Source organism: Trichosurus vulpecula, chromosome 6, assembly GCF_011100635.1.
Source record: "Trichosurus vulpecula isolate mTriVul1 chromosome 6, mTriVul1.pri, whole genome shotgun sequence".
In the NCBI taxonomy this organism is placed as follows: Eukaryota; Metazoa; Chordata; class Mammalia; order Diprotodontia; family Phalangeridae; genus Trichosurus; species Trichosurus vulpecula.
In genome coordinates this window covers 123,742,280-123,769,120 of record NC_050578.1, presented here as the reverse complement: position 1 = coordinate 123,769,120, position 26,841 = coordinate 123,742,280, and the positions used below count along the sequence as shown (strand labels likewise).

Here is a 26,841-nt window from a genome sequence, read left to right as displayed (position 1 = left end):
TTGAATGAGAGGAAGCATGGTGTGGTGGGGAAAATGCTAGATTTAAAATTAGAGAGCCTGGGTTAAAATTCTGGCTCTGCTAATTACTACCTGCATGATGTTGAATAAAATCACTTAACCTCAATGGACTTCAGCCTCCTTATTTGTGAAGAGAGTGGGTTAGACTAAGTGTTCTAATAAGGTCCTGCAAATCTAAAGCTAAGATTATACTGAAACAGAAACTGGAAAATTAAATTTAATCTTTAACACAAATGAAACACTGCTTTTGAAGCATCTTAGTGTTGCTCTGATTCAAATAAACAATAAATCTAAGATTATTTGTTGATCAGAATCACATTTCTAATTACTTGGAACAGTTTAAACAAAATAGTTTGAGAGCAGACCCTCAAAGTTTCAAGGACATGGATCAGGCAGAACAGCTTATCCTTGGTACAACCTATTCAATATTCAGTTTTATAGCCAGAAAGGAATGGATCATTTGGCTTTGTGTGGCATATCCTATAGGAATATGGTTTTTTTTTGTTTGCTTTGTTTTGTTTTTGCCTTTATGTAGAAGTCTAAGCCCAATCGATGAAGTGGTACAATGGGTAATGATAATATTCAGAGTTCTAGTCATAGTAACACATTGGAAAGGCTATGTGGTCAATGGAAAGATCACTGTTTTCAAGAGAGAGGACCCAGTTTCAAATCCTGCCTTTGTTTCTTGATAGCATTCTGTAACTTTGGGTAAATCATTTCCCTCAGGTTCTTCCTCTGTAACAGGGCAGAGGTAGGTGGGTGGGGGATGAATACTAAATCATCTCTAAGGTCCTTTCCAACTCTAAATCTGAAATGTGTATTTCATTTAAATGAATTCTTCCAACTGAGCTTTTGCTTTAATTGCTCATGCTTTGAAAATGTTGATGAAACATATGTTCTTAAATTGTATCACCCACTTCAACAATTTTTTTTCAATAGCTACTGGAAGGCAATTTAATATTTTCTTGGTTATTCAGTTCATTATGATGGACATCAATTATTCACTTATCTATTCATTCATTCTTTCATTCAACAAATCAATCAACAATAATTTATTAAGCATTTATTATGTGCTAGTCTCTTAGGATAGAAAAACAGCAACGTCTTTAAGGTACTTTCCTTCCACTAACATTTTTTTTAAAGTGTGTAGTATATGCAAGGACATTTGTTAGGTGCTGAGGAAGACACTAAAATAAATAAGACATAGATTGTATATATGAAAGGTATTGTAATTCCTATATTCTCCCTCCACCCCAGCTCATATGTAGCCACAGGATTGGGTTACAAACATGAGGTTTAGATGTAGCCATAAGGTATATTAAGCTAATTGTAAAATTGCATCCACACTTATATGAGTCAAGTTCAAGTCCTTTGCATGAAACAAAAGGCACAGCCAGGGATTGGTTTGAACAGAAAACCCATGTTTAATGCCTCTGTGTGCCATGAAAACACTTTGTTACTAATTGTATAGGTGGTTCCAAGCCAGGCTCCAGAAGTGGAAGTAGAACTGGGTACCTGAGATGCATTGCTCTTAGTAGGGAGGAAATATTTTTTTTTCTCTCTCTTTTCTTCCTTTCCCCCCAGCCAGGTTGATTTGAAGCAGAGATGTTTAAGCAGTAGGAAACATTACATTCAGGAGGGAGCAGAAATGCATACTCCAGATAGATACGTATATACAGTGACAAACACCCAAGGAAGTAAGCAGCTTCATGGACCATGCTCTCTGGAAACATAAAAGAGAGTGATCTATGGACTAATGGGGAGATAACTTTGGAAAACAAGGACTAGGCTATGGAGAGTAATTCCAGAGGAGAGAAATTGCTTTCAGATTTTGCAGTACCAGAATTATGAGTTGCTTTGACATGAGTGTTCCTTACCTGTGTGTCTCAAAACCTTTGTAATTAAAATATGTGCCTCTTCCTACAGATGTTGTGTGCATTTGTGGAGAGACTGTGCCACATGTTTAGAAATAGAAGGTTTGGTAGCTACTTTTTACTATGCCATCTTAATGCCTTTTTACAGAATGAAATTGTGTCTAGTGGCCAACTGTTAATGGCAAACACACCAGTGGCAGGTTATTGGTATAGTTTTAAGAGTAGGTATTTGTAGGGTACCCCTTGAACCTGGGAGTAATGGTTACCTGCTGGGGGAATCCCATCTACCAGGGAGAGTAGAATGATGCTACTGAGGTGGATAGTAGAGCTATCGCTTTTATTTTTGGCCTTTTGCTGTCTCCTGCATAACTTGTCAACCATCGCTTCTCAGTTGTTTCCTTTGTTCCTAACCTATTTGATATAAAAAGAAAGAGATTTTTCAGAGGAAATCAAATAACCCAAATATTTAAAAATCTTGATTTTTAGTCCTAATTGTAAATCAGAAGACTTCAGCTTGAGGAAACAGTGGCCAAGAGATTGAATCATCCATCTAAAGTCACAAAGATCACGGTAGAGACAGAATAAAGAGCTAATGCCACTACTGCTAATAGGAAGTAGACCAAACCTATGATTTAGTATAGGGAAAGCCCTAATGAGGAAAGTTCTCCTACCAATGTGAGTCATCACCTTCTTGGAACTCTTTAGTTTTAGAGAGTTGCTGAAGGCATTAAGAGATTCCATGTCTGTCATAGTGTTAAATAACTGACCTCTGTTGCACTGTTGGTGTTTGTATTTGTGTGTTGGCAATCAAATATCCCTTTCAATTATTTCCAGGTTCTTGGTTGTACTTTAGGTAATTAGAAGTGCCATTCATATATCATTATGAACCTCATTTGAACCTCAAAACAACTTTGTAGGTGTAATCATTGTTTATAAATGAGGAAATTAAACTATATAGACAGTGAGTGACATAGAACTGGTCATACATCTAATTTCAGAGGCTGGATTTCATCATCGCTTTACTGATCCCAAACTTAGTGCATCTACTAGACAACACTTAGCTTCCTTGAGGTTTCCAGAAGACTGACTACTTATACTCATCATGTGCCCCTTTTTAGGGGTTTTAGCTCTTCAGAGACCATGGCATTCCGTGATTCGTGACCATATAAATGTCACCAGAAGAGTATTGAGGGTAAAACAATGGACTTTTGTTTCACAGAGAAATTTGGAGTCATTAAAAGTCCTGCAGAATTTTCCAAAGGCAACAGGAATCGTTCTCTTCCTCCTATTGGATTCTGGGCTTGACTTACTGTACATGGGCAGTACGTCCAAGATTCATGTATCAATGAACCAGTTCTGTGGGTTGTTGATCCAGTTATATTTTGTAGGCTGGACAGTTAGGATGCTTCATCCAATTATTATCTGCTCCTTGACCCCCTCCCTGCTCCCCACTGATCTCTCCAGTATAGATAATTAGTTTGAACACTTTCGACTGATTATGGATGTCATTTAGGAGGCTCTGAGACATCTTAGGACTTGATGTAATCATCTGAAATGGTTCACAAATAAGAACACCTGAAGAATCTCCCCATTTTTAAGGACTCTCTGTCCCATGTGGACTTTATACTAGTCTGTTGGATAAGTGGACTTTTTTTTTTGGTGTTGTTGTTCAGTTGTTTCAGTCATAGGTGAGTCCTTGCGACCCCCATTTGGGATTTTGGTGAAGATATTGCAGGAGTTTGCCATTTCCTTCTCATTTTACAGATGAGGAAACTGAGGCAAATAGGGTTAAATGACTTGCCCAGAACACACAGCTAAGTAAATATCTGAGTTCAAATTTGAACTCAGATCCTCTTGACTCCAGGGTTGGCACTCTATCCACTGCTCCACCTAAGCTGCCCTAAGTGGGCATTTATTGCACCATAAATTACATACATGTTTACATATTTAAGAGTCCAGCAACTAATCCCTTTATTTTTTTGCTCTTTGTTCATATTCTACTTTCCTGTGACTCAGTCTTAACTTTCCAATAGTTGTTCAAATCCGTATGTTGTAATTAGAGTTGAAATTTGGACACAATAAAATTATGATAATAATTTTGATAATATCTGGAATCTCAATCAAAGTAAGTATTCAGTAGTGATGCAGGTCGTATGATGCAATAGTCATGCTGACTGATTCTCCTCCATATCCTCCCGTAAGTTCAACACAGGAGGTCCACTCAATGTGTTCATCACCATTGGGCTGGCTACTTACAGATAAAATTTTTAACCATAGCAACCTAGGAAATTTAAAAAAAAATAGAAAGATGCTAGAGAAATTTTCTTTACATAGACCCAAAGAGATTCCCATATTTATTTTCCAAGGACAAATGAGTTCTTGTATGACTTTTTTCAGTGTCGGGTGATTTGCGGTCTAATGGTAATTCCCTCTGGGAATGGTCTAGAAGGCTTTCATCGATAATAAGCACACTCTCCTTACCACTTCAGAATCCAGGAGTGAAAAGATTTGACTAAACTACAGTAGGCAAATTCTTAGCAACTCCTAATAAGGCATGAGGATATATTTTCAGGCACTCACATCCTCACACCATTTAAGTTATTTTCCTTCTGCAGACTTCAGCTTTTTCCAGACTGCTTTTATTAGGATTTACATATGGCATAGTTTGGAAACAATTTTAAACAACAACAGGAAACCAAGGCTGTTTGTGCCCTGGCAATGTAATACATCTGTTTTACAGACTGGCCAGAGAAGTCATGATCTATGTGTTTCAATGACTAATTGGCAAAAATATCTGAGAACCAATCAGTGATATTTGATAAAAACAAAACAAAATAAAATGTCCTTTCTGTAGAAAATACTCTTAATCCTAGAGGTCCTTTCTACCCCCAGAATACTTAGATTATCTTGTCAGTGTAAAATCCAGGGATTTAAAATCATTTTGCATCCAGCAAACATATATTTCTATATTTAGAACACTACTAAAACAGATGATTTGGTACATTTAAGAGCTTTTGTTCTTAGAAACTAGCACTAGTGTATACAGTCAAGACATGGAGTCAAGAAGATCTGAGTTCAAGTTCTGTCTTTAGACACCTAGTACCTGTGTGACTAGGCAAGTTATGTAGCCTATCTCATAGGGGTATTAATGAGGATCAAATGAGATCATGTATGTAATGTGCTTTGCAAAATTTAAAGTACAATACAAATGATAGGCATTATTACTTCTGTGAGATTCAGGGTGAATTAGTCAGTAGGAAGCTGGATTCAGAGCCAGAAAGACCTAGGCCTTTTAATGTTTTTGGCAACTCTCTAAAACTGTAGCTTGCCAAGAGGGTGGCAGCCTGCTTTGGTAGAGGGATTTTCCTCACTAGAGCTTTCCACAGGTCCAGTCCCTATCCTAGTAGTAGTATTAGTACTTTTTTCTAGCTCCACCATGATCTTTGTGACTTTAGAAAAATGATTCAATCTCTTGGCCACTGTTTCCTCATTTGTAAAACTAAATGAGATGACCTATAGGATCTCTGCCAGTTCTACAATTCTATGATACAAATTGTCTCAGAAGTATTTTTAATTCATAAGATTTCATAATTGGAAAAGGTCCAATTCATAGCTGAATATCAGTCCTCTCCATAATATACCTGACCAATTGGGGAGGATCCAGCCTTTGCTTAAAGACTTGAAGTTTTCAATGAGCTGGTCCACTTTTTGACAGTTTTGATTCTTACAGCAAGCCTCAATTTGTCCCTTTATAACTTTAATCCCTTTCTACTAGTTCTGACCCCTGGATCAGAGCAGAACAAGTCCTATCCTTCTTCAGCCTTGAAGACTGCTGTCCTGTTCCCTCTCAGTCTTCTCTAGTGATTTCACCATAAAAACAATTAACATATTTTGGAATCTTCTAACATTTCACTTTGATGCTTATGATCTGTCTTTGTGCGTTAAGGGTACTAAGTAATTATTAATTTTAACGTACTATCTTGCTTTAGTCTGCTTCAGGTAAATTCATAGTTGATTACTATGTCATTTTAAAAAGTTGATAAATATTAACTTTCTATTAGATATCACTTAAGGTTGAGTTCAACTCAATATTTTTTGTCAGAAAGAATACACTATAACCCAACCATGAGTAAACTATGTAGGGCTGCGCTTAAATATTGGGAATGCAGATAAACATCTATGATACTAAACCAATTATGATATAGCTTCGTAAAGGTACTATGGTTTTGTAGTGGCAAGACAATTTGTCTTCTAGTTAGGAAAGCTGAATTTAAGTCCCAGCAGCCCTCTCACTCACACTTATTAGCTGTGTGAATATGGGTAATTTCAGCCTTTCTGAGCTTCAGTGACCCCATCTATAAAATACACATTATAGTTCTTACACTATGTAAATTAGAGTTGATGTGAATAAAGTGATTTGCAAACTTCGAGGCACTTTCTAAACTTCCTCTCCTATCATTGATCAGACCCTTTCTAGAAAACGGTGTCTGGACAGTTCCTACCTCTATAAATAAAGCATTCTCCTGAAGAGAATTCAGAAGAGAGATACAAACATAATTAGAAGTTCAGAAAGTGAAAGGTTAAAGGAAATGGGGTTATTGAACCTGAAGAATAGATACTGAGGGACAATTTAAAAAGCATCTTTGAGTTTATTTAGAGTTATTGCACCAATGATGATGAGCAGCTGTTCCCCACCTCCACTGAGAACTAAAGAAATGAGGAAATGGGCTTGAATTACTGCATGCTAAATTGAGTTTATACAGAAAGAAGCTTCCTGACCATCAGGATCATTAAACATGTGAATGGGTTCCTTGAGGAGGTTAGAAGACCTTACTCTTTGGAAGTTTTAAAAAATTGGACCAAGAGACAGTTGAAGGATGGACATTCTTAGAGGAATGGAAGAAGCCAAGGTACCTTTTCAAGATTAACCTCTCTGATGTGATAAGGCATAAAACCATATAGCAAAGGCAGTTTGGCCTGGGAGTTAGAGTGCTGCAGTTAAAAGTTAACAAGGCCTTGATCTGAATCCTGCTTCTGACATTTCTTAGCTGTGTGATCATGGGGAGGTCATTTCAACTCTCTTGTGCCTCAGTTTCTTTGTTAATCAAAAGAGACTAATAAGTGTAGTACCAACCTGAAAAGGGTTATTATGTTGCTCTAACAGGATAATATGTGTATGTGTGTATATATATGTACATATATATATATATGTGTGTGTGTGTGTGTGTGTGTGTGTGTGTGTGTGTATGTGTGTGTATTATATATATCTTTGCAAACCTTAAAGTGCTATGTATAATGTGAGCTTTCCACCATGAATATAAGCTAATGGGAACATTCAGGCATCTCAAGTACTTTCCATTTTAGCTGAGTATTTAAACTTCCTTCCCCCAGGCACTTAATGTATGGTTGTACTCCTTGGGATAATGTTATTTCAGCTAATTATGTTACCAATATGCATAATCCAAAGTCATTTTTTATCACATGGGTAATTAATCAGTATTTCTTTTCCATAGGTTAATTTCACAGTTTGTAAATTATTAAAGGTGATTAAAGGATTTCACAACTTATGAAAAGTTCAATGTGAATGATGGAACTCTTGTAAAATTATCTCTAGGCTAAATTATGAAAAGCTAGATATTCATGCCTTTCTTTCATTTTGTTTGATCTTTTAGACCGTTTTCTGGCATTGAGGGAAGTGACTTGTCTGCCATTTATACTGATTATCTTAGTGTAGAATAATAATAGTGATTATTCCTTTCCCTGCTACCAGAGTTTTCTTTTTCTTTAATTTCACAGAGATATATTATTCATGCGAGTGACCTTACATAAGTTAATTAGAGTTGTAACTAGCAATTATTATTTTTTTTGACCTAGGGCAGCACAAACTGGGCCTAGGAAAGTATCATGTAACATGTCCTCAAATTACCTTTCTAAAGGTGAGATACCAGCTCCTCACCCCCAACCCCACCTCTTGTTTGGAGACCCTAGGACACCTGAGGCTGCCGTTGGATGTAATTAGTTAGGCCTGATCTGGTAGTTTCTTATTTTAACTCATTTTTTCCTGAATTGGATAGTTGCTGCTAAACTCTCTTGTTTTTAAGCTGATGGAGGATCGCAAGTGCCCCCTAAAATTCTGTGTTCTACGATAAAGCCCTTATTGTCAAGCCCTAGTAATGTTGTTGCAGCTGACTTATGGCTGAATGCATGACAGTGAAGATGTAGAGAGTTAGGAATTTGGCCAAAGTCCTTTAATAATAACCAAACACCCATTTTACCTGACCTTGAATTAGGTAATGTATAGCTACAATTTAAATGATAGAAATTTATGAAATAATTATGCACACAAATGCTTCTAAAATGTAATTACATGTATTCTCCATTTGCATGATAATATGTGTGAGTCATTATTAACCCAGGTAGTCAGAGAATGGTTGACTAGAATGATAAAATCATGCATTTTCATCTGGAAGGGACCTTAGAGGCTATCTATTCTAGCCCCTCATTTTATAGATGAAGAAACTGAGGCTCAGGTCATATCAGATGCAGTATTTGGAAACAGGTCTTCTCACTCCAGTCAATGGTTTTCCTTTGGACTATTTAGAGTTCAAACATATCTTCGCAAAGCCCTGAAATACAAAGTGCTCTTAATTTTTGTCATGCCATACTCCCGCTCAAGCTTACTTAGCAGGGGTGTTACAGCAGCTCTTTCATACCATATGATCTTAAAATACTCAATTTAGAGATGTAAGCAACCTTAATCCAACTCCCCCATTTTACAGGTGGGGAAACTGAGTTCCAGAGAGGTTAAGTGCCTAGGACACTCTCCAGTATCCTGCACTCCAGTATTTTTTGCTTAGCCCTTCCATCCCTAGCTCACATATCAACTTTATATTTAATGTCTGGATTCACAAATAGAAGATAGCTATCAGGTTAAAAAAGAAAGGTAACTTTGCTATCTCTAGAGTGATCAAAATATGAAGATAATAAGGGCACAGTAGATGGACCCCTGAAAGTCAAATAAAATATGCCTTTTTGGGGCTTTAGTTTACATTTAATATAAGTTTGTCATAATGTGTGCTGAACTTCTGGGTTTTTATAATTATGAACCATTTGAGTACTACAATTAGGCAGTGCAGCCAGATGAAATTAAATGAACACATCATATCTATGCTAATAGCTTCTCCCAAAGGTAATCTTCTAACTTAATTGTGAATGATATTCTACTAATTTAAAACATGTGCTAGATTGACTAATCTCTGTATTTAGACTGGGATGTGGGCTTCCAGGATGCTCTTTTTTTTTGAGTTTGTAGTTCAAATTGTTAACTTATGAGTTTCTTTCACATTTGACCCAGATCAGCTTTTATTTCAATAAATCTAAAATGTACAATTTGTAAAAGAATTGAAATGAAATTCATGAGAAAATATATCTTTAGCTCCAACACAGATTTTCCTCTGGAAAAAAAAATGTAATATTACTTCTCTTTTATTTATTTTCAAAATGAGTAGTGTGTCCTTTAACACTGACTAAGTATGTAGTCTATTTTTTCATATTGTTTTTTGATGCTGTTTTTAAAAACATCGTTCATTTCCGAATTCCACCTGGTAACATGACATCCTGGTAAAAATGACGTTTATCTAGTACTTTAAAGTTTTCAAAACCCTTTATACATATTATTTCATTTGAGCCTAACAACAGTCCTGTGAGTATTATTGTTGCCATCTTAAAGATGGAGAGACAGTTCAGAGAGGCTAAGTGTTTTGCTTAAGGTCACACAGGTAATGAGGGTCTAAGGCGTCAGTGTTTATGTGCTCACTCACATTGCAGTATTCATTTCCATTGTACTTCCCCTTCTACACAGGGATGTATGGTGCTTCGATGATACTATAGAGCACCACTTTGCTATCGAACAGCCAGTATACATATCTAGACAATCCTGAAGTCATAGGCAGGATTTAAACTCAGGTCTTCCTGAAAATGCTCTATCTACTATGCTCTGTGGCCTTAAGCAAAACAAACCTACATTGATGGAATATTATATGTGTTTTCCAGACCTTTAGCCCACTTCTCTACTGAGAGGAGGTAGATGCATTTCATTATCAGTCCTTTAGAGTCCAGGTTGATTCCTTTGTTTTTCAGTAATCTAAGTTCTAATGTCATTTACTTTTTTCCTTTATATTATTTTAATTATCAGGTAAATTAATATCTAGTTTCTTCTTACTTCTTTCTGCATTAGTTCTTATACATCTTTCTATTTCTCTGAATGCTTGTGCCTCGATATTCTTGTTTGCTAAAAGATTTTTATATCCATCACTATATCTCACTGTAGTTTCCGGAACACTGAAGTGAAGGGAAGTAGATTTAGAGTCAGTTTGAGTTTATATTTATTACAACAAAGGAAGAGTATATAAGCAAATAGAATAATAAAAGCTCCTAGAATGCATGTAAGAATAAAAATTTGCTTCTTGGGGAATATTTCCAATTTCCATGTTCTCTGGCTCCCCATCCAGTGTTTCTGCCATATTTTAAGACCAAAGCCATAATTTTTAATGTTTTTCTTTCTCTACCATACTGAAATATAGTATATGGGAGAATACTTATAGCATTGGTTTTCAAATCATGCAGCAAACTAGATTAGATAAGCTTAGATAAAGAAGAAAAGAAAACATTGAACCCAAAGGTATCTCTGCAAGGCTGTTATGCTATGACATACATGCCTGCCTCATTATCCATTAAATTAGCATGAAGAATTTTGGAATGAATTAATAAAGCAGATGAAAAAGTCTTCATAGATTGCTCAAAAGGTTGTGATTATGGAATTTAAATCCCCCCTTTGCTAATAGTGCCATTTTTTTTTGGTCCGATTGTCCCAGGACTTTAGGGAGATGACAGAAAGAGTTGCTGTCAAAGCCACTTGATACTTTATGTTAGTCCAGGCCATGGCTCGGTTGCCAGAAATAGGATGGAGTTACACCTGTTGGTGTTGCCAGAATCCACCTGTGTGATTGGGTTGGGATTCAACTGGAGGACCTGAACCCACATTTTGTATTCATTTGTGGATACAAATAGGTGGCACTTGTGATAACTCGATTTATGGAATTTCATATTCTGTGCTCCTGAACAATTTAAAAATACGGATTTAGTCAGAAGATGTGAGTGTGAATCTTAGTTCTGTTGATGATCAGTTTGTGACCCTGGGCATGTCATTTAACCTTGCTTGGCCTCCCCAGTTTGTTCTTGTTGTTCAGTCATGTCTGACTCTTCATAAACCATTTGGGATTTTTCTTGGCAAAGATCCATTTCCTTCTCCAGTTCACTTTACAGATGAGGAAACTGAGGCAAATAGGGTTAAGTGACTAGCCCAGGGTCACACAACTAGTAAGTGTCTGAGGCCAGATTTAAACTCATGAAGATGAATCTTCCTGACTCCAGCCCCAGCACTCTATCCGCTGAGCTACCTAGCTACCCAGTTTCCTCCTCTCTGAAATAAAGGAGTTTGTATTATGTGGCCTCTGACATTCTTTCCAGCTCAAAAGGTGAGATCTGTCAATAATTTTTGAGCCCAACTTCCTCAAGAAATCTTTTCTTCCCATATATTGAAGAATATGAACATGAAAATTGTCATATAAGTTGATAAAAAGGTTTGAAAATTAATGTCGAAGAATATTGTAAATTTTAAAGAACTACATAAATATATGATTATGTGTTATTGCAAGTTACAGAAGGATTATGTTTCCTGGAGATGACATTAATATTAATTAACATGTTTATAATGCTTCACAGTTTGCAAAAGTGCATTCGATTGCAATGACTCTCAGATTAATAGACTGCAAGCATTATCACACTATCTGCATTCTCCTGATGAAGAAGCAAAGGTCTAGGAAGTAGTATTAAGGCATTTTTATAAAATAGGGAAGTCAAAAGAGCCTTTGTGCTACTCAGGCTTTGTTTGTTTGTCCACTAAATAAACAAGGCTAAAATAAAGGACAAGAGCCATTTTTTTTTTCCTGAGTATTTTCTTTCTGTCTCTTTTTCCTGCAGCACGGAAACGGATATGCTAGTCAATTCTACAGGACTTACCTGACGCAGCATGATTTGCACAAAAAGTCAACCAACAAAAGCATCAACTTTTCAACTTCATTATCTTGGCCATCCAGTTCTGTGTAACTGAGGATTCGATTGCTGTTGGAGTCACCAGGGCCCACAATCAGACCGTATTGCTCTCAGCAGGCCTGAGAAATGAGTTGAAATGTGCAGAACTGTAGAACCTTCAGAGGCAACTGACCTTGCTTCTCTGATCAGTGTGTGCCTGTTTACAGCACTATATATCTTTCTCTCTCCAAAATGTCACTGAGCCCTCTAGATGTTTATATTCACCACAAGAAGCCAATCGTACAAGATAAAGGAAATTTGTGCATTATAAATGCAATATCACTGTTTTAAACTTGACTGTTTTATATTATTTTTGTGTGATCAAGTGTTCCCCCCAAACTATTCCAACTTTACAAGAGAGATTGTGATCATGTTCACCTGTGGGTCATCGAAATGTTGTTCCTCCGAAGACCCACAAAATATCAAAGACATTCTCTGTAGTTTATACACCGTGTTGCAAAGTGTTTACTGTAATATTTCAAAGCTTCTAAATAAATATAAAATATATATATATTATATTATATTATATATAATTTTCCTGAAAACGTGGTACAATTTAGTTGGTTTTTAAATGGATTCATAGAGTTCACAGCATACACTCAAGCAAAAAGGTAATTCAGGGTCCCAAAGCTAACCTTACTAAGACAAAAACCATCTTTAATGGCATTTCCCCAGTTTTCATAATCTCGATCAATCATGTTTTTTCTTGTTTTTTTTTAAACTCTAAGCAACAAAATTTTGTCTAAAACTTGTACTGAATTTTCAATGCCAAAGACACAGCTGTCAACGTTACCAGGCTGAACACTGACTATGTTGTCAAAGGATTGAACATTTACATTCTTTTGCTCCTATTTCTATGGTGTTTAATTTAGGATCATGTAGAATTTTGTAAAAGGGAATCTATAAATTCACCTGTATATGTTGTTAAAAATGGAAACTAAAACTAAAAAAAAAAAATTGGGTGTCTGTACATTTTGCGATGTAAAATATGTAGCTGAAAAATACTATTTTAAGAAACTCTTCCCAAATCATATAAGTCACACAGACCTTTATTTTACAAAGCTTTGTGGAAACCTAACTATATAGAAAGTAAACTTTTTATAAATCTCTTTATGTGACATATAGAGAGATATATAAATATTATTTTGTCCTGATAAAACAGCAAATAAGTTAGGAAGACTTCCATTAAAACTAATACGTATGGAATTACGGACATAGTTCATTAAAAATTCACTTGTAGTTTAAATGTATTTGGAATGTTTTATTAATGAGATTAATGAGAAAGTCTTCATGAAACCAAGCCTTGCAAAGTAAAGCTTGCCTTACTTTTATGTCATCAGAGTTAATGATTAAATTTAGTGAGATTCATTTCCCTCTGTTTTACATATTTTATTGTTGTTTTCCTATGGCTGTTCATTATGTGTTAAAACACATTATAAAAAGTGTCTGTGTTATCAGCAGATATGTTTAGAAAAGCAATTAATTGAGAGAGAAATTAGTCTTATTAGCCTGTGAAATAATCTTCAAGGAAAGATGGAAGCCTCATTCCTCACCTCTAGCCTTTAACTTCCTGTGCCCATGCAGAATTCTAGAAATGCTTTGAAAATATTTATCTTTAAATTTAACTGGCCCTGTTTCTGGTATTTTGGTTAATAGTCCTACTTAAATGGGGAGTTGATAAACAACTAAAACAACTAACTACTCTTTCCCACATTGATTTATGTAATTTAAAGAGTAATATTTCTTGCCCGTTACTATTGCAATTCACCAATATTTTCACAGACTGTGTATGTACATATGTTGTATATGTACACATAGGCAGAGGTCAGCGATTTAGAAACTAACAGATTATGAACATTATATATTTCAGAATAATTAGCATATCTTAGTCTTTTTGGAACCCGTTTTAGGTTTACCTAAAACCATGGATAAAGTGATTCTCTTCCCCCAAAAGTTCAAAAATGAATAAACAATTTGGATACCTACAAATTATATTTATTTAGGTTTAAGTAATGTAAGGAGTTATGTTAGTTTCTTAAAGGATACACTTTTAGTAAGGTTTGCAGTCTATTTCATTTCTGGTATGATATGCTATCATTGCATATAAGGAAAGAGTATGATATTTCTTATTGAAAATTTCTACTTTATTTGCAGGCCTTCTATGCATTAGGATCATTTTACCTCCATGGAGGGAAAAAACAAAAAAAAACACTTTTTTTTCTTTATTACAGGTCTGTTAAATTAGATTTTATCTTCTTTGTGTTTACTCAACACACCTATTCCGTGCAATTTAAAAGGAATCAAAATCATTTTTTAATTATTTGACCCTCTGCATGAACGAATGTATTCTCTACTGGGCCTAAGTCTGGGTAATATCTATTTATATTTTATTTATTTATCTTAATTGATGCCTTAGGGATTTATTCTCTTAGGTTGGACCTTTAGTAATTGAATTCTGCCATGAATCTTAAAAAAAAGACTTCCAACAAATTATATAATAGAATTTCATGATCATAGAGATAAAATGACATAATTAGGCCCTTAATCAACTGTCTATTTAAAGAAAGCATGAGCTAGAAGTCATTGCAGTTCATAGAAAGTGAGGAGTAAAGTCAGTTGGCTTCAAAGTTAGCAGTGAGTGGAAGGGAATTAAACTCACCTCATGAAAATTGAAGGGTTTTTGGTTGCTGTTTGTATTTCCCAAATCAATATTTCCTAAATCAAGTAGTGCATATATATATATATATATATATATATATATATATATATGCACATATGTTTGTACGTATATGTCTAGTACATAAATACATATGTATTATATTGAAATCTGGCTATCCCATTAATCGGATTATCCTCTTTCCAAATTCTCCTTTACATCTTCTACTAATCAAATAAAAAATACCCTCAGATAATTGAACAAAGTTTTCCATCAAATGAAATTTTTAGAAGGGAAATATAAAAACAAAATCCAGTTATTCATTCCACGCACTCCTAGCTAACATGTATAGTCTGTAGAGCAGTAAGGAATCAACAGATTTTCCTGTGGAAATAATGTCTTAATGTTTCAAAAGTATGTCAAATGACAATTTAAAAATATGTTTCATCCACTTGTAAACATTCTAATTTATAACTGGGAATCACATTGTGGAGACATTTTTAATTAGACACTGAGAATTTACACTGGAGTTCTTTTACAGGCATATTGATAACAACTATACACATAAAAATGTATGCTCCTTCCTGAGGCATAGTGAGACAGTATGTAGAGATTTTTTGGTGATGATATTAAATGCAAAGCCTTTATCAATACATATTCTAATTGACAAAAATTATTGAGATTGGATTGATCTAGTGAATTGGTGCCTCCTATTTCAGGTCTGAAGCTGACCTCTGAAGATATAGAGGGTTAAAAAAAAAACAAACTTGTTGCTCCAACAAGGGAGGTATAAAGCACTAAATCAGAGGACGTGGTTTGAATTCTAGCTTTGCCACTTTTTACCTATGTAATTCTTGGCAAAGTCACTTCACCCCACTGGGCCTCCAATTTTTCATTTTCAAAATGAGCAGATGACCTTGTCAAAGGTCCCTTCTGGTTCTTGATCTAGGATCCTAAGAACAAAAATCCCTTCTGTTTCTCATTGACTTTACCAGGACTTTCCTAAATAGGCTTAATTATACTTTTAACTACTGAAAATAAACAAACAACATTATCAACAGGAACAAGATTTTCCTTTAATTAAACACTCAAATATGTTAAGTATTATTTCTCATTATGATGAATTAGTCAGGTTCTTGACTGCTGATGACCATACAATAATACATTGATTATCATGGTACATTATTCAATTAGATTTCCAGATGTATTCTAAAAAAATTGAATATCCCTATATGAGTGTCAATTTGATTATTTTAAAAGTATCATACATTGGTTCTTCTGTAGTCTATTGGGTTCTTGAAATTACATTTTATTTTTCAATGATGAAGGCTTTGTACTTAACATCCTTGTTTTGTTTTCTTTTCCTTTCTAACATTAAAAAAAAACCAAATTTAACAAATCATATTTGGACACCGTGGAATAGCCTATAAATTTTCATGTATTCGAGCTTCAGCCCTCTGATTAGACAACAAAATTCTTACATAGTAGATGATGAAGCTATTAAGATAACTGTTTTTCTTCCACAACTTGGCAAAGATTTTAAACTCTAGCATTCTATGAGAATGCTGAAAGATGGGCGCCACTAGAGTATTGCAGGCAATAACATGACTAAAATCTTAATAATTTTAGTGTGCATGCATGACTTTCTAATCACTGTTCTTATTTTTTAAGTATTTGTAAATTTAGCAAAAATGACTTTTATTTCTTAGGAGCTAGTCATATTCTAAGTTTGCAGTTTTATAGTCCAGATGTTTTTGAGTGATGTGCAAATACTGCATTGACAATTCAAAAAAAATCCATTTCTTTCACGTTTGACTCAAAAATTTCTGAATAAATAGAACTCAGACTCTCAACGCATTAAAACAAAATTCACCCTTGAGCTGAAAGTAAGCAGGGAAATTGTCAGCTCTAAACACATTTTTGAGACAGTTATCTGTGAGTGAAAACAGGGTATTCTAATGAAAGATGAGTTTTAATTCTAACTATAGTGTTTGTTACTGTGAATGCTATAATACATAAATAAAAATATGAGTGTAAATGTAATATATTATTTTATACTGCTGTATATATATATATGTAATAAATAAAAGTAGGATACATATTCTGCCATTCTTCCATGCATGGGTTTTCCACTGCCTCCTGTGGGGGCATTGAATAAAAACCAGTGGCAGGATATGGCCCAAAGATCAAACAAACAAACAACTTTTCATTTAGTAATTTTAGCCTCAACATCATAGCCCTACGGTAACATTGCCTCCCAATGGACTACTTTTGGAGAAGCACAACATAGGTTGTTCAAAGCAACTTTACTTGGAATAATTCGAATACTGGTCTGGACACTGTCTTCTGCACAACCAGACAGTCAAGCTTTAGAGCTCTCTCTCTCTCTCTCTCTCTCTCTCTCTCTCTCTCTCTCTCTCTGTCTCTCTCTCTCTCTCTCTCTCTGTCTCTCTCTCTCTCTCTCTCTCTCTCTCTCTCTCTCTCTCTCTCTCTCTCCCTCTCTCTCTCTCCATGAAATCATTCCTTCTCATTCTACGCCTTTGTTCTGTATAGATATCAAAAGGATATATGGATATGAATACAAATGCTTTCATTGAAAGTATATCTAGATACCAAAATCATGATTAAAAAAAGAGACAATTTCTCTTATCCAGGTTTCTAGTAAAAAAAAAAGAAAAGCTTGCATATTTAATGTCATTTGAAGCAGCGGGATGGGGTTGGGAGAGGGGAGACAATTCAACCAGAAAAATTTTCCTGCCAGAAACTTGAAATTTCTAGCTGCTGAAAACCTTTCTGAGGGGAGATGGAAAAAAGACTGCAGAGGTCATAGAGAAGCTTGATTAATTGTGAAATGAAGGAATTGCCCCTCTCCTATCCACTGTATATTTCCACACATTCCAAGTCCGGATCTGACACTTTAAATTCAGGAACAGACCTTTTTATTATTAAGTGATAACAATCCTAGATTGAAAAATGACTGCTGGCAATAAATTTTAAAGAAATTTAGGCTTAAAAAACTGCATAAAAAGACAAAGATAATAATTCACTTCCTTCCACATTCCTATGTGGTTTAGCTTACTGACTTTCTCCCATACTATGGGTTCCATTTCTTTTATGTCTTGGAGTCATCAGTATTAGACCTTACTCTGACTAGACAAACTCCTCAAGCAATTTGAGCCCACCCGATAAGTTTTCCCTCCTCTGTTAACACTCCATAAAAATTCCTATTCACTAGGAATTCAACTAGCCAACTATGACAACCAGAAAAATAACAATTATAATAATTGACATTTACTTTGGAAATTAAAATACATATACTCTCTCACACTTGAATAAATCAAAATTCCATGAGTTCATGAATATCGTTACTTTCTTTAGGAATGCCAGGGTCTATTCCTTCGCTCCTTAGTGAGGGATACTCATGAGTCACTTTGGCCAAAAGAAAATATTAGCTCTTATCTACTTTCTTTTGAAAAACCTTCAAAAATAGCTAGGCTGCTCTTGTCACACACCCACCCACACACACACACACACATGCATGTACACACATGTATATGTGTGTGTGTGTATACACATACATTTCTATAATCAAAACCTCTCTACCACTTACAATTTGTGTGACCTTGCTCAAGTCATTTAACTTTTACAGCCTGTAAAATGAAGAGGTAGGATGTGATGGCCTGTAGATCTATGAGATTATGATCCTATGAAGCTTTCCATCTCAGTTGTACCTCCCAGAGTTTGTTTACAGCTGGCAAAGCCGTCAAGCACAATAGCTAACAGTAAGTCAGTATCATGCAAGGGAACAGAACACTCAAGTAGAACTGGGACTTAAACCCTCAGAGGAAGTTTTTACAGGGAGCTTGTTGGTCTAAATGAATCTCTAATCGGTATATTTGCTTGTATAAAATGTAGTTTGAGTATGGAGCCTTCATAGGCTTCTTGTCTACTTACTATTTCCTCTTCTAACCAACAACTCCCCTCACCCAACACACAAACATGATCTTCCAGGGGAATCTGAGGCACAATCAATCCCTTTTCTTCTTCACCTTTATGAGATGAAGTAGAGGGCTTTCCACCCCATGGGGCTCAATACAACGAAATCTCAGGTAAGGTAGATTACATATGAGTTTTTCTTTGCAAACTGCAAATATTTGCAACCACATATTCAGAATACATGAAGGGGACGGTCTATATTTAGAATCAGCACAGTAATGAGAACCAAAGGACTAATTTCTTTTGAATTTCAGCACCCTCTTGGGGTATGTCTACGCATCATGAAAGATTACTTTTTAAAGAATTGAATATGAATATGGTCCAGAGGTAATGGAGAGGTAAGATCAAACCTCAATACTTCACAAGTAACAGATTATGAACGAATAGTGTAATATAAAGAAGTGTAACCTCACAGATTAAAAAAAAAAAACTAAACTAAATGGTGAGCTTGAAAGATGTTTATGTATGATATAAACATGTATGTGTGTGTATACACATATATATACATATATACATATATATATACAGAGAAAGAGGGAGAGAGAATAGTTCAACGAAAAAATAAGTATATTACTAATGCACAATCCACAAGGATAAAATGTATAAGGAAGTGATAAAATGGGCAGGATCCAAATAATAAAACAAAGAACTGATTAAATCAGAACATTGTGTGTAAAAGAGGCAGTAAAACCAACTTTTTTCCCCTCCTCAAGTAGCTATTTAGATGATTATTTAAAACCTGATTACCTGAGATCTCTACAGTAATTATAAGAAGGACAGAACACAGTCAAAAAGACCTTTTCATGGATCTTGACATGACAAGTGTTTAAGTCAGAACCATATTGGCTTTGCATAAAGCTCTTACCTTCTGGCACTGGAAACTGTTTCGTCTGGTGAGGGGGCTAGGTTCTGTCTGAAGGAGGTGAATGTCAAAGCTCTTACTGAACTGTGGGAATAGAAGTTTGAGAGATTGTTGCGTAGGGTTCGGAGTGAGGAAAGAGAAATTTGGCATTGGCCTGAAGTATAGCTAGGCCTACTATTTAGATGAGAGAGTGATAGAAAAGAGTGCAAGATGTGAATAACCAAACGTTAACAGCCTATTTGAATAAAATGAAAAAGGTTTGCTTTCCTGAGCATGAATACAGCAAAAACAATGCAATGAACATTTGTTAACTGCCCACTATGTTCATAGAGTGGAGGCTAGGTGACTCAGTGGATAGAGAGGTGAACCAGAGTTTAAATTCAGCTTCAGACACTTACTAGACGTGTGCCTCTGTGCAAGTCAACCTCTGTTTGCCTTAATTCACTGGAGAAGGAAATGGTATAATATTCCAGAATCTTTGCTAGGAAAACCTTGTGGGTAGCTGTGGTGTGCTGTGGTCCACAGGGTCATGAAGCATCAGACATGACTGCATGACTGAACAACAACGTTCAAAGAACTGTGCTGGAAGATGCAAAGTTTAGATAAAAGATACTTCCCCTGTTTCAAGGATATTCAAGTCTAATAATGGAATAAGACATCGAGATCTAGAGTAGACACTATTCCATGATAAATGTATTTGAAGTGCATGGAAATAAAAATAATTGAAAGTGCTACATGAGTGACAATGATCATGAACTTCCTTGAAAGAAAATCGAAATGGATATATACTTAATTCCCCCTCCCCCGATACCTACAGTGCTAAATGCAATGCTTATAGAATACTTTGTGGAGAAAAAACCATTACCTTTTGACAGATTTGTTTTTAGAAAACCAGCCCCATAGAAGCATTTTAGCACTATTGTGTGCGATTGGGTGCTATTGCTAATTTCATATTGTGAGGGGGGTGTTTGTGGGTGAATGTTTTTCCTTTAGTGTTTTTAAAACCAATGAAAGAGGCTTCATTTTCCTATGCTACATTAATTCCAATTAACATGCATACACAGGTATTTTTGAATGCCATAAAATCATCAAAGAATGCATAGGCACATCCACACACAGTCCCTGCATGAATAGGTCTGTAGAGATCAATAGGATCATAGGCTGTTTCCCGTATGTATGATCCCCTCAACTCCAACATATACACATCATGAATCAATTATTAACATTCTTACGAAACAATTTTGTTTTAAAATAAGTTACTTTTTGTATAAAGACAGATCACGTGATAAAGTAACTTGGATATATCCCTTTCCAATGTGGGAAATTATGTACTTCATTATGAAATTTCTTCTTTATTCTATTCTCATACATACCAGTAAAATTCAACTTCCTGGAAGGCAAAGGGTGTTGTCATTTCCATCTTCATATCCCTAGTGCCTGATACATAATAGGGGCTTAGTAAATGTTTTTGAATTCAATTTTCTTAATTGTAGCTAATATAATAGTTCCTAAAGTTTGCAAAATGCTTTTCAAACATTATCTTATTTTATCCTCTCAACAAACCTGGAAGATAGGTCTAATTATGATCTCCATTTTATAGATGAGGAAACTGAGACACACAAAAGTAAAGTGACTTGCCCAGGGTCACACAGCTGGTAAGAGATTAAGGCTAGATTTGAACTCAGATCTTCTTGACTCCAGGTATGTTGCTCTATCTGCCATGCCACTAAGTTGCCAGAAATAGAACACCATATAGAAGTGTTTTATAAGAAAGCCAAAATATCTCGTTTCAATTCCTCTCCTGTTCTTGGTGGAATCACTGCTGGTCATTGTCTTCTATTTAATGTGTGACCCTTATTATAATGCTTCATCTTCAATAGTTTGTAATAAAAATAATAAAATAAACTTGAAATTCATATGGTGCTTTAAAGTTTGCAAAGCATTTTACATAAATGAACCCATTTTATCATCAAAATAACACTGTAGGGGGCAGCTAGTTGGTGCAGTGAATAGAGTGTGTCTGAGGCTGGATTTGAACTCAGGTACCCTGACTCCAGGGCTGGTGCTCTACTCACACATATTAGCTGTGTGACCTTGGGCAAGTCACTTAACCCCAATTGCCCTGCCTTTTCCCCTCCAAAAAACAAACAAAATAACACTGTAAGATAACGATGTGTTTAGTATTTTTAAGGTTTGTAAAGTACTTCACATATATTATTTTATTTGACATTCACAATAACCCTGTGTGGTTAATGTTATTTTTCCATTTTACAGCAGAGTGAACTGAGGCGGGCAGAGGTTAAGGGACTTGCCAAAGGTAACATAACTAGTAAACATGTGCTACTGCAGTGGTACTACTTTTATTGAGCCTGCAAAGGAAAACTTAACATCCTAATACTTTTATTCAACTACAAATGATAATTTTATTCTCCTGTGGGAAAAATCGATCAAATATTAAACCTTAAATGGATAATAGTAGGAAAACAATTTGTTTCAAGACCATTTCTATCTGAACTCCTTCAAAAAGATGAGAAGAATGAAGCACATAATACTACTAATCAATGTCATATGACACATTAAAAGTTTTGCAAGATGTTTGACTCATTTGGTAGTTCATTTTGTTCCAAAGCGGTATTGTGAAGTTGGTATTCGAAGTATTACTATCGCCATTTTATATCATGTAGGGAGTCGCATGAGAACTCCATGCAGAAAGGAGCGAGCAGATGGTGAGGAGAGACAATGTGTGCTAGTGAGGAAAATAACAGCCCTTGAAGGAGAACCATGAAGCTTAGGGTTGCTCCCTATCCACTTCCAGGAAGAAAGACGTAGTCATATTCAGAGAATCATAGAATTATAGCTAAAGAGACTTCACAGGGCATCTAGTCCTAGACTCTCATTTAACAGTGGAGGAATCTGAGACCCAAGGAGATTAAGTGATTTACTCAAGGTCACAAGGTAAGTGCCAGAGGCAAGATTTAAGCCAAGATCCTTTTACTTCAGAGCCAATGTTTATTTTCCATTAAACCATAAGGGCCACCCTCCTCCTCACCCCCAAAGTATAACTGGGCCTTTTGTGTACCAAAAAATGTTGAAAACAAGGGCTATAAATTTGGGGGAGGAGGTAAAATGAGAAAAGTCCAATGAATATCAGGGTCAGGATTGTTCAAATCTGTGATTTCATTGGCATGCAGGATTCCTCAGCAATTCTTTAATAATTCAGAGTCTTAGAGGGTTGCCCCTATCACTGAGAAGTTAAGTGAATATTGACTGTGTGTGTCTTGAACTCAGGTCTTCTGACCCTAAGCACAGTCTGCTATCTGCCCCTGGCCATCCCTTCCCACCAGGAATGCCAGGAATCCTAACCCAGGATTCCAGAGATTTGACTTTCCAGCTAGGGGATTTAATCCACTCAGTTTTGGTATTTGCCGTATGACAGAGCTGCCTGAACTGGAGGATAAGTAGATGTATCCTCACTTCAGCCCCTTCTATCAGTCCCAGGCCATGTTTATATCATGCAGATATACACTAAATCACCAGGTCCTGGCCAGCAGGCCATCTTGTCATCTGTCCACTTGTTGCCGTGAACTCACTTTCCTCTTTTTCCTGTCTTAGTTCCCTCAGGAAACAATAACTAAATCAATATTGTCACTGTTACTAAAAAGGGCACACAATCTTCTACAACTTTTTGTCTCCACTTAAGATCTCTATAACTACCTGGGAAAGTCCCCTTCCCTGGCCACCACTAGTCCTAACACAAGGGTTCTGAACCTGAGCTTCTTGCATGGATTTTAGGGAACCTATGAACTTATATGGAAAAAAAAATTACATCTTTATTTTGACTAACTTCTAACTGAAATGAACATTTCCTCTAATTATTTAAAAACATTATTATAAAAAGAGTCTATAGCCTTTACCAAACTTCTAAAAGGTTCCAGGACCCAAAAAAGGTAAAGAATTCCTGCTCTAGAGAATGATGATGATGAGGTCAGGGAACCATAATGATGAGGTCAAAGAACCATATGTTTTTAGGGGTGCTTGAGACCCTAAAACACCAACACACCGCGTCTGGCTCAAATGAATTCTACTCAAGCCTTCTCACAGCCAAAAAGAAAAACAGAGTTTGTTACAGATTCACTATATTGGGTTGTCTTAAGAAATCTCACCAATCGTGATGCTTATTTTTCAATAAGATAGTGAAATCTGAGGTAGATTGAATCTGAGCACCTTCATGAAGGCAAGATGCAACTTATATACAGAAAGATTGTGGGGGGCTGATCTAGGGTGGTCCTGAGGTATTGGGAGGAAGGGTTTAGGGAGGGTCTTGAGTAGAAGTCTAAGGAGGAGCTTGATGGGACTGGGGAGAGGTCAGACCCCAAGAACCAAAAGAATGGGATTAAGGGTGGGAAGTAGCTGAAGGCTACCTGGAGATAAAGACAATTTAGAGCTGGGCTAGTGTAGGGAGGTAGACACTTTGATAGGATCAAGGGTGGAACTAGCCAGACAGTGGAGGGCTAGGCTAGGTTAGGAGTAACCTAGGGATTTGGGCCTAGCTATAATGAAAGTATCTTGCCTCTGGCACTTACCTTATGGTCTCAGGCAAAAACCTCATCTAGTGGGAAGATTCAAGGAGAACTCAAGGGGGCTTGCAGATCCTGTACCCCATCACCTAAGCTTCTTGAGGGGAAAGAGTAACTCTTTTTTTTTTTTTGTTTCTTGATTTTTGAATTTGGATCCCTAGTATCTAGCACAATGACTGGCACATAGAGATAGAGGATGGACCTGTGATATCTTTTGGGGAATTCTTGATAAGAAAGCTCTCTCTATTAATGCAGGCTATTACCTTCTCTGCAATGTATTATCTCAGAGAATTGCTTCAATCGATGAAAGGTTAAGTGAGTTGCCCAGAGTTATAGAACCCATTTGTGTCAGAAGTGGGACTTGAACCCAGTTCTTCCTGGTTCCAAGTGTGCCTATGGCTAGCATTTTCACTGCTACATTGCCTTTTACCTGGCACATCATAGGTAGTTAATATATGCTCAATTGATTGCTGCACTATACCGTACTGTCTCATTAGAGAGAGTGTGGTAAAGTGAATGAGACAATGAGGAAGACCAAGGGCATACCGGAACTAGCTTTAACTGACTCATGAGGGCAGATTGTTAAATTTCACTATGAGCATTTGCACCTCAGAAATCATCAAATGCTATAAATAAGCGTTTGATGTATTGTTTTCTTTATTGTCTAGGCTTAAGACAGTGATGGAGAAAATGTTGAAAATTCATATTGAACTTAAAAGCATACTGAGAATATTCTTTTTTTCTTTTCTAGGAAACTGGTTGTTGAACCTGTATGAGAACATTCCTGGGAAAAGCTGAGTTCAAATCTCAACTTTGACACTAGAAACATGGGGAAATCAACTAATATTTTGAGTCTCAGTTTCTCTGTATAGAGCTATTAATGGCTTTAAGTCTACAGCAGTAAATCAAAGTTGAAAAAAAAATTAGGAATCAATGGTTCCACAAACATTAATTAAATATCTACTATATAACAGGACCTATGCTAGATACTACACAGTCCTTTGGGGGGGGGGGCGGGGCAGAATCTTGACCATAGGATTTCCTACCTAATCAGTTCGCCAGGCCTGATAGTAGAAAAGTTCTCCCAGACAATGAAAGTGTAGTTTGTATGGAAGTTCAGAAGAATGGGAATTTATCTGCAGGGACTTTCTAGATGAGTAAAAAAAATTATGGGGGAAAAAGGATCAATCTATCTAATGCCCTCAAGGAGTTTATATCCTTTCAGAAGAAATAAATAAATACCTATAGAGGTGAATACAGAATTGATAGCAAATAGATATACAGTAACCGAGAGGTAATAAAGGGGAAAGAAGGCGGATAGTAGTGTTGAGGGTTGGGGAGGTGAAGTCCAGGAACTCCCAGACTGGAGTTTCCAAACAGGATAGTTGAGGGGGAGTACCCCTCAAGGACCCAAGAACCGGAGAGGGTCGAGGCCATCTAGAGTGAATTCGCAGACTCAGGTATTCTTTAAGTCAAGGTGGCAAAGATTTATTATGCTTTACAGAGGGCAAGAGTTCTTAAGGAAACTGCAATCTTACAGGGGTACAGATAAAGTCTTTATAGGATATTTTAGGGTGAAATGTGTCAAATATGTTAATTAGTTGTTTTAGGGTGGGATTAGGAAGTGGTTAAGGGGTGGTCTGTTCTTAAAGGAACATGCACTTTTTGTATCTACTCTGCAGGTATCTTACCCAGAGTTCACTGGGAAATAGCCCAAGGTGGGGTAGATGCAGGTGTGGTTTTATGTCTGAAACATCACTAAGTCAACTAATAGTCAGGGTCTACTGGAAATATCCAGGCTGCTTCCATCAATGTCTTGTTAGACAAGATGAATGTAAGGGAGTATACATATGTCTGGGTCTAGCACACACATGATAGGCCATTGAGTGGTGACTATCTCTGTGACCCAGTATATAGCCAGTTCAGCACATAAACAGGAAGTCCAAACTAATAAATTCTATAGCTACAGCTGGCCACAGTAGCAGGAAGAGAGATAAGGGCATGCTGTCCTGCTTTGCTAAAGAGAAACTGCTAGGGCCAATGTTTTGAAGCTAGGGAGAGATGTGATTTTGGAACTGGATGTGATTTTGGAATTGTGGTCCAAGCACAGGCATCCAGGCAGAGGCTAAGGAGAAATGTTAGAATTTGGGTCCAAGCACAGGCACCCAAATACCCCATTCAGTAGCAGTTGGGGTTTTCAGGTAATTTCTCATGCAGAAGGTGGAGTTTGAGCTGAGTCTTATAGGGAACCAAGGATTCTAAGAGTTGGAAGTAAGGATAGGGTACATTCCAGGTGTGTGGGCAGCAAGGGCAAAGTTGTGATTCCACATCTTTCTTTTCCAGTGTAGACAGTAAATGAAAAACAAATCTACATCATGTAGATGCTCAAAATTGTTACAGTTCTTTTTTTAAATTAATTTTTATTCTAGTTTGATAGTACGCTTGATAGGCAATGAAGACTTCAATCAGCTGTGTTAAATCAGACTACATAGATAACATTCATCCCGGAACAGAGGAGAGTTTATTCCTTTCATTGTCCTTAGGTCATTAATATATGTGAAAGTACAATTTGATGCTAGCTGGAGTCTTTCTTTCACTACATTGGGTGATTCACCAAATAATGTTAGTATGATTAGTGTCTGAAACTTGTGTCCAAGTCGTCTCAAGCTGCTCTAGCTCCGGTGGCTGAGGTCAATTTAATTACAT

The 26,841-nt window shown here is 36.3% G+C and overlaps 1 protein-coding gene across 1 annotated transcript in view; it reads left to right on the top strand.

Moving 5' to 3' along the window:
• The window catches only part of LOC118854737 (protocadherin-10-like), a 55,511-nt gene extending 42,954 nt beyond the window's left edge, over nucleotides 1-12,557 (top strand). Inside the window, 1 exon segment of the mRNA XM_036765011.1 lies at nucleotides 11,934-12,557. Coding sequence (XP_036620906.1) covers nucleotides 11,934-11,953 — 20 coding nt within the window. The 3' untranslated portion in view covers nucleotides 11,954-12,557.
• The last annotated feature ends 14,284 nt before the right edge of the window (nucleotides 12,558-26,841 follow it).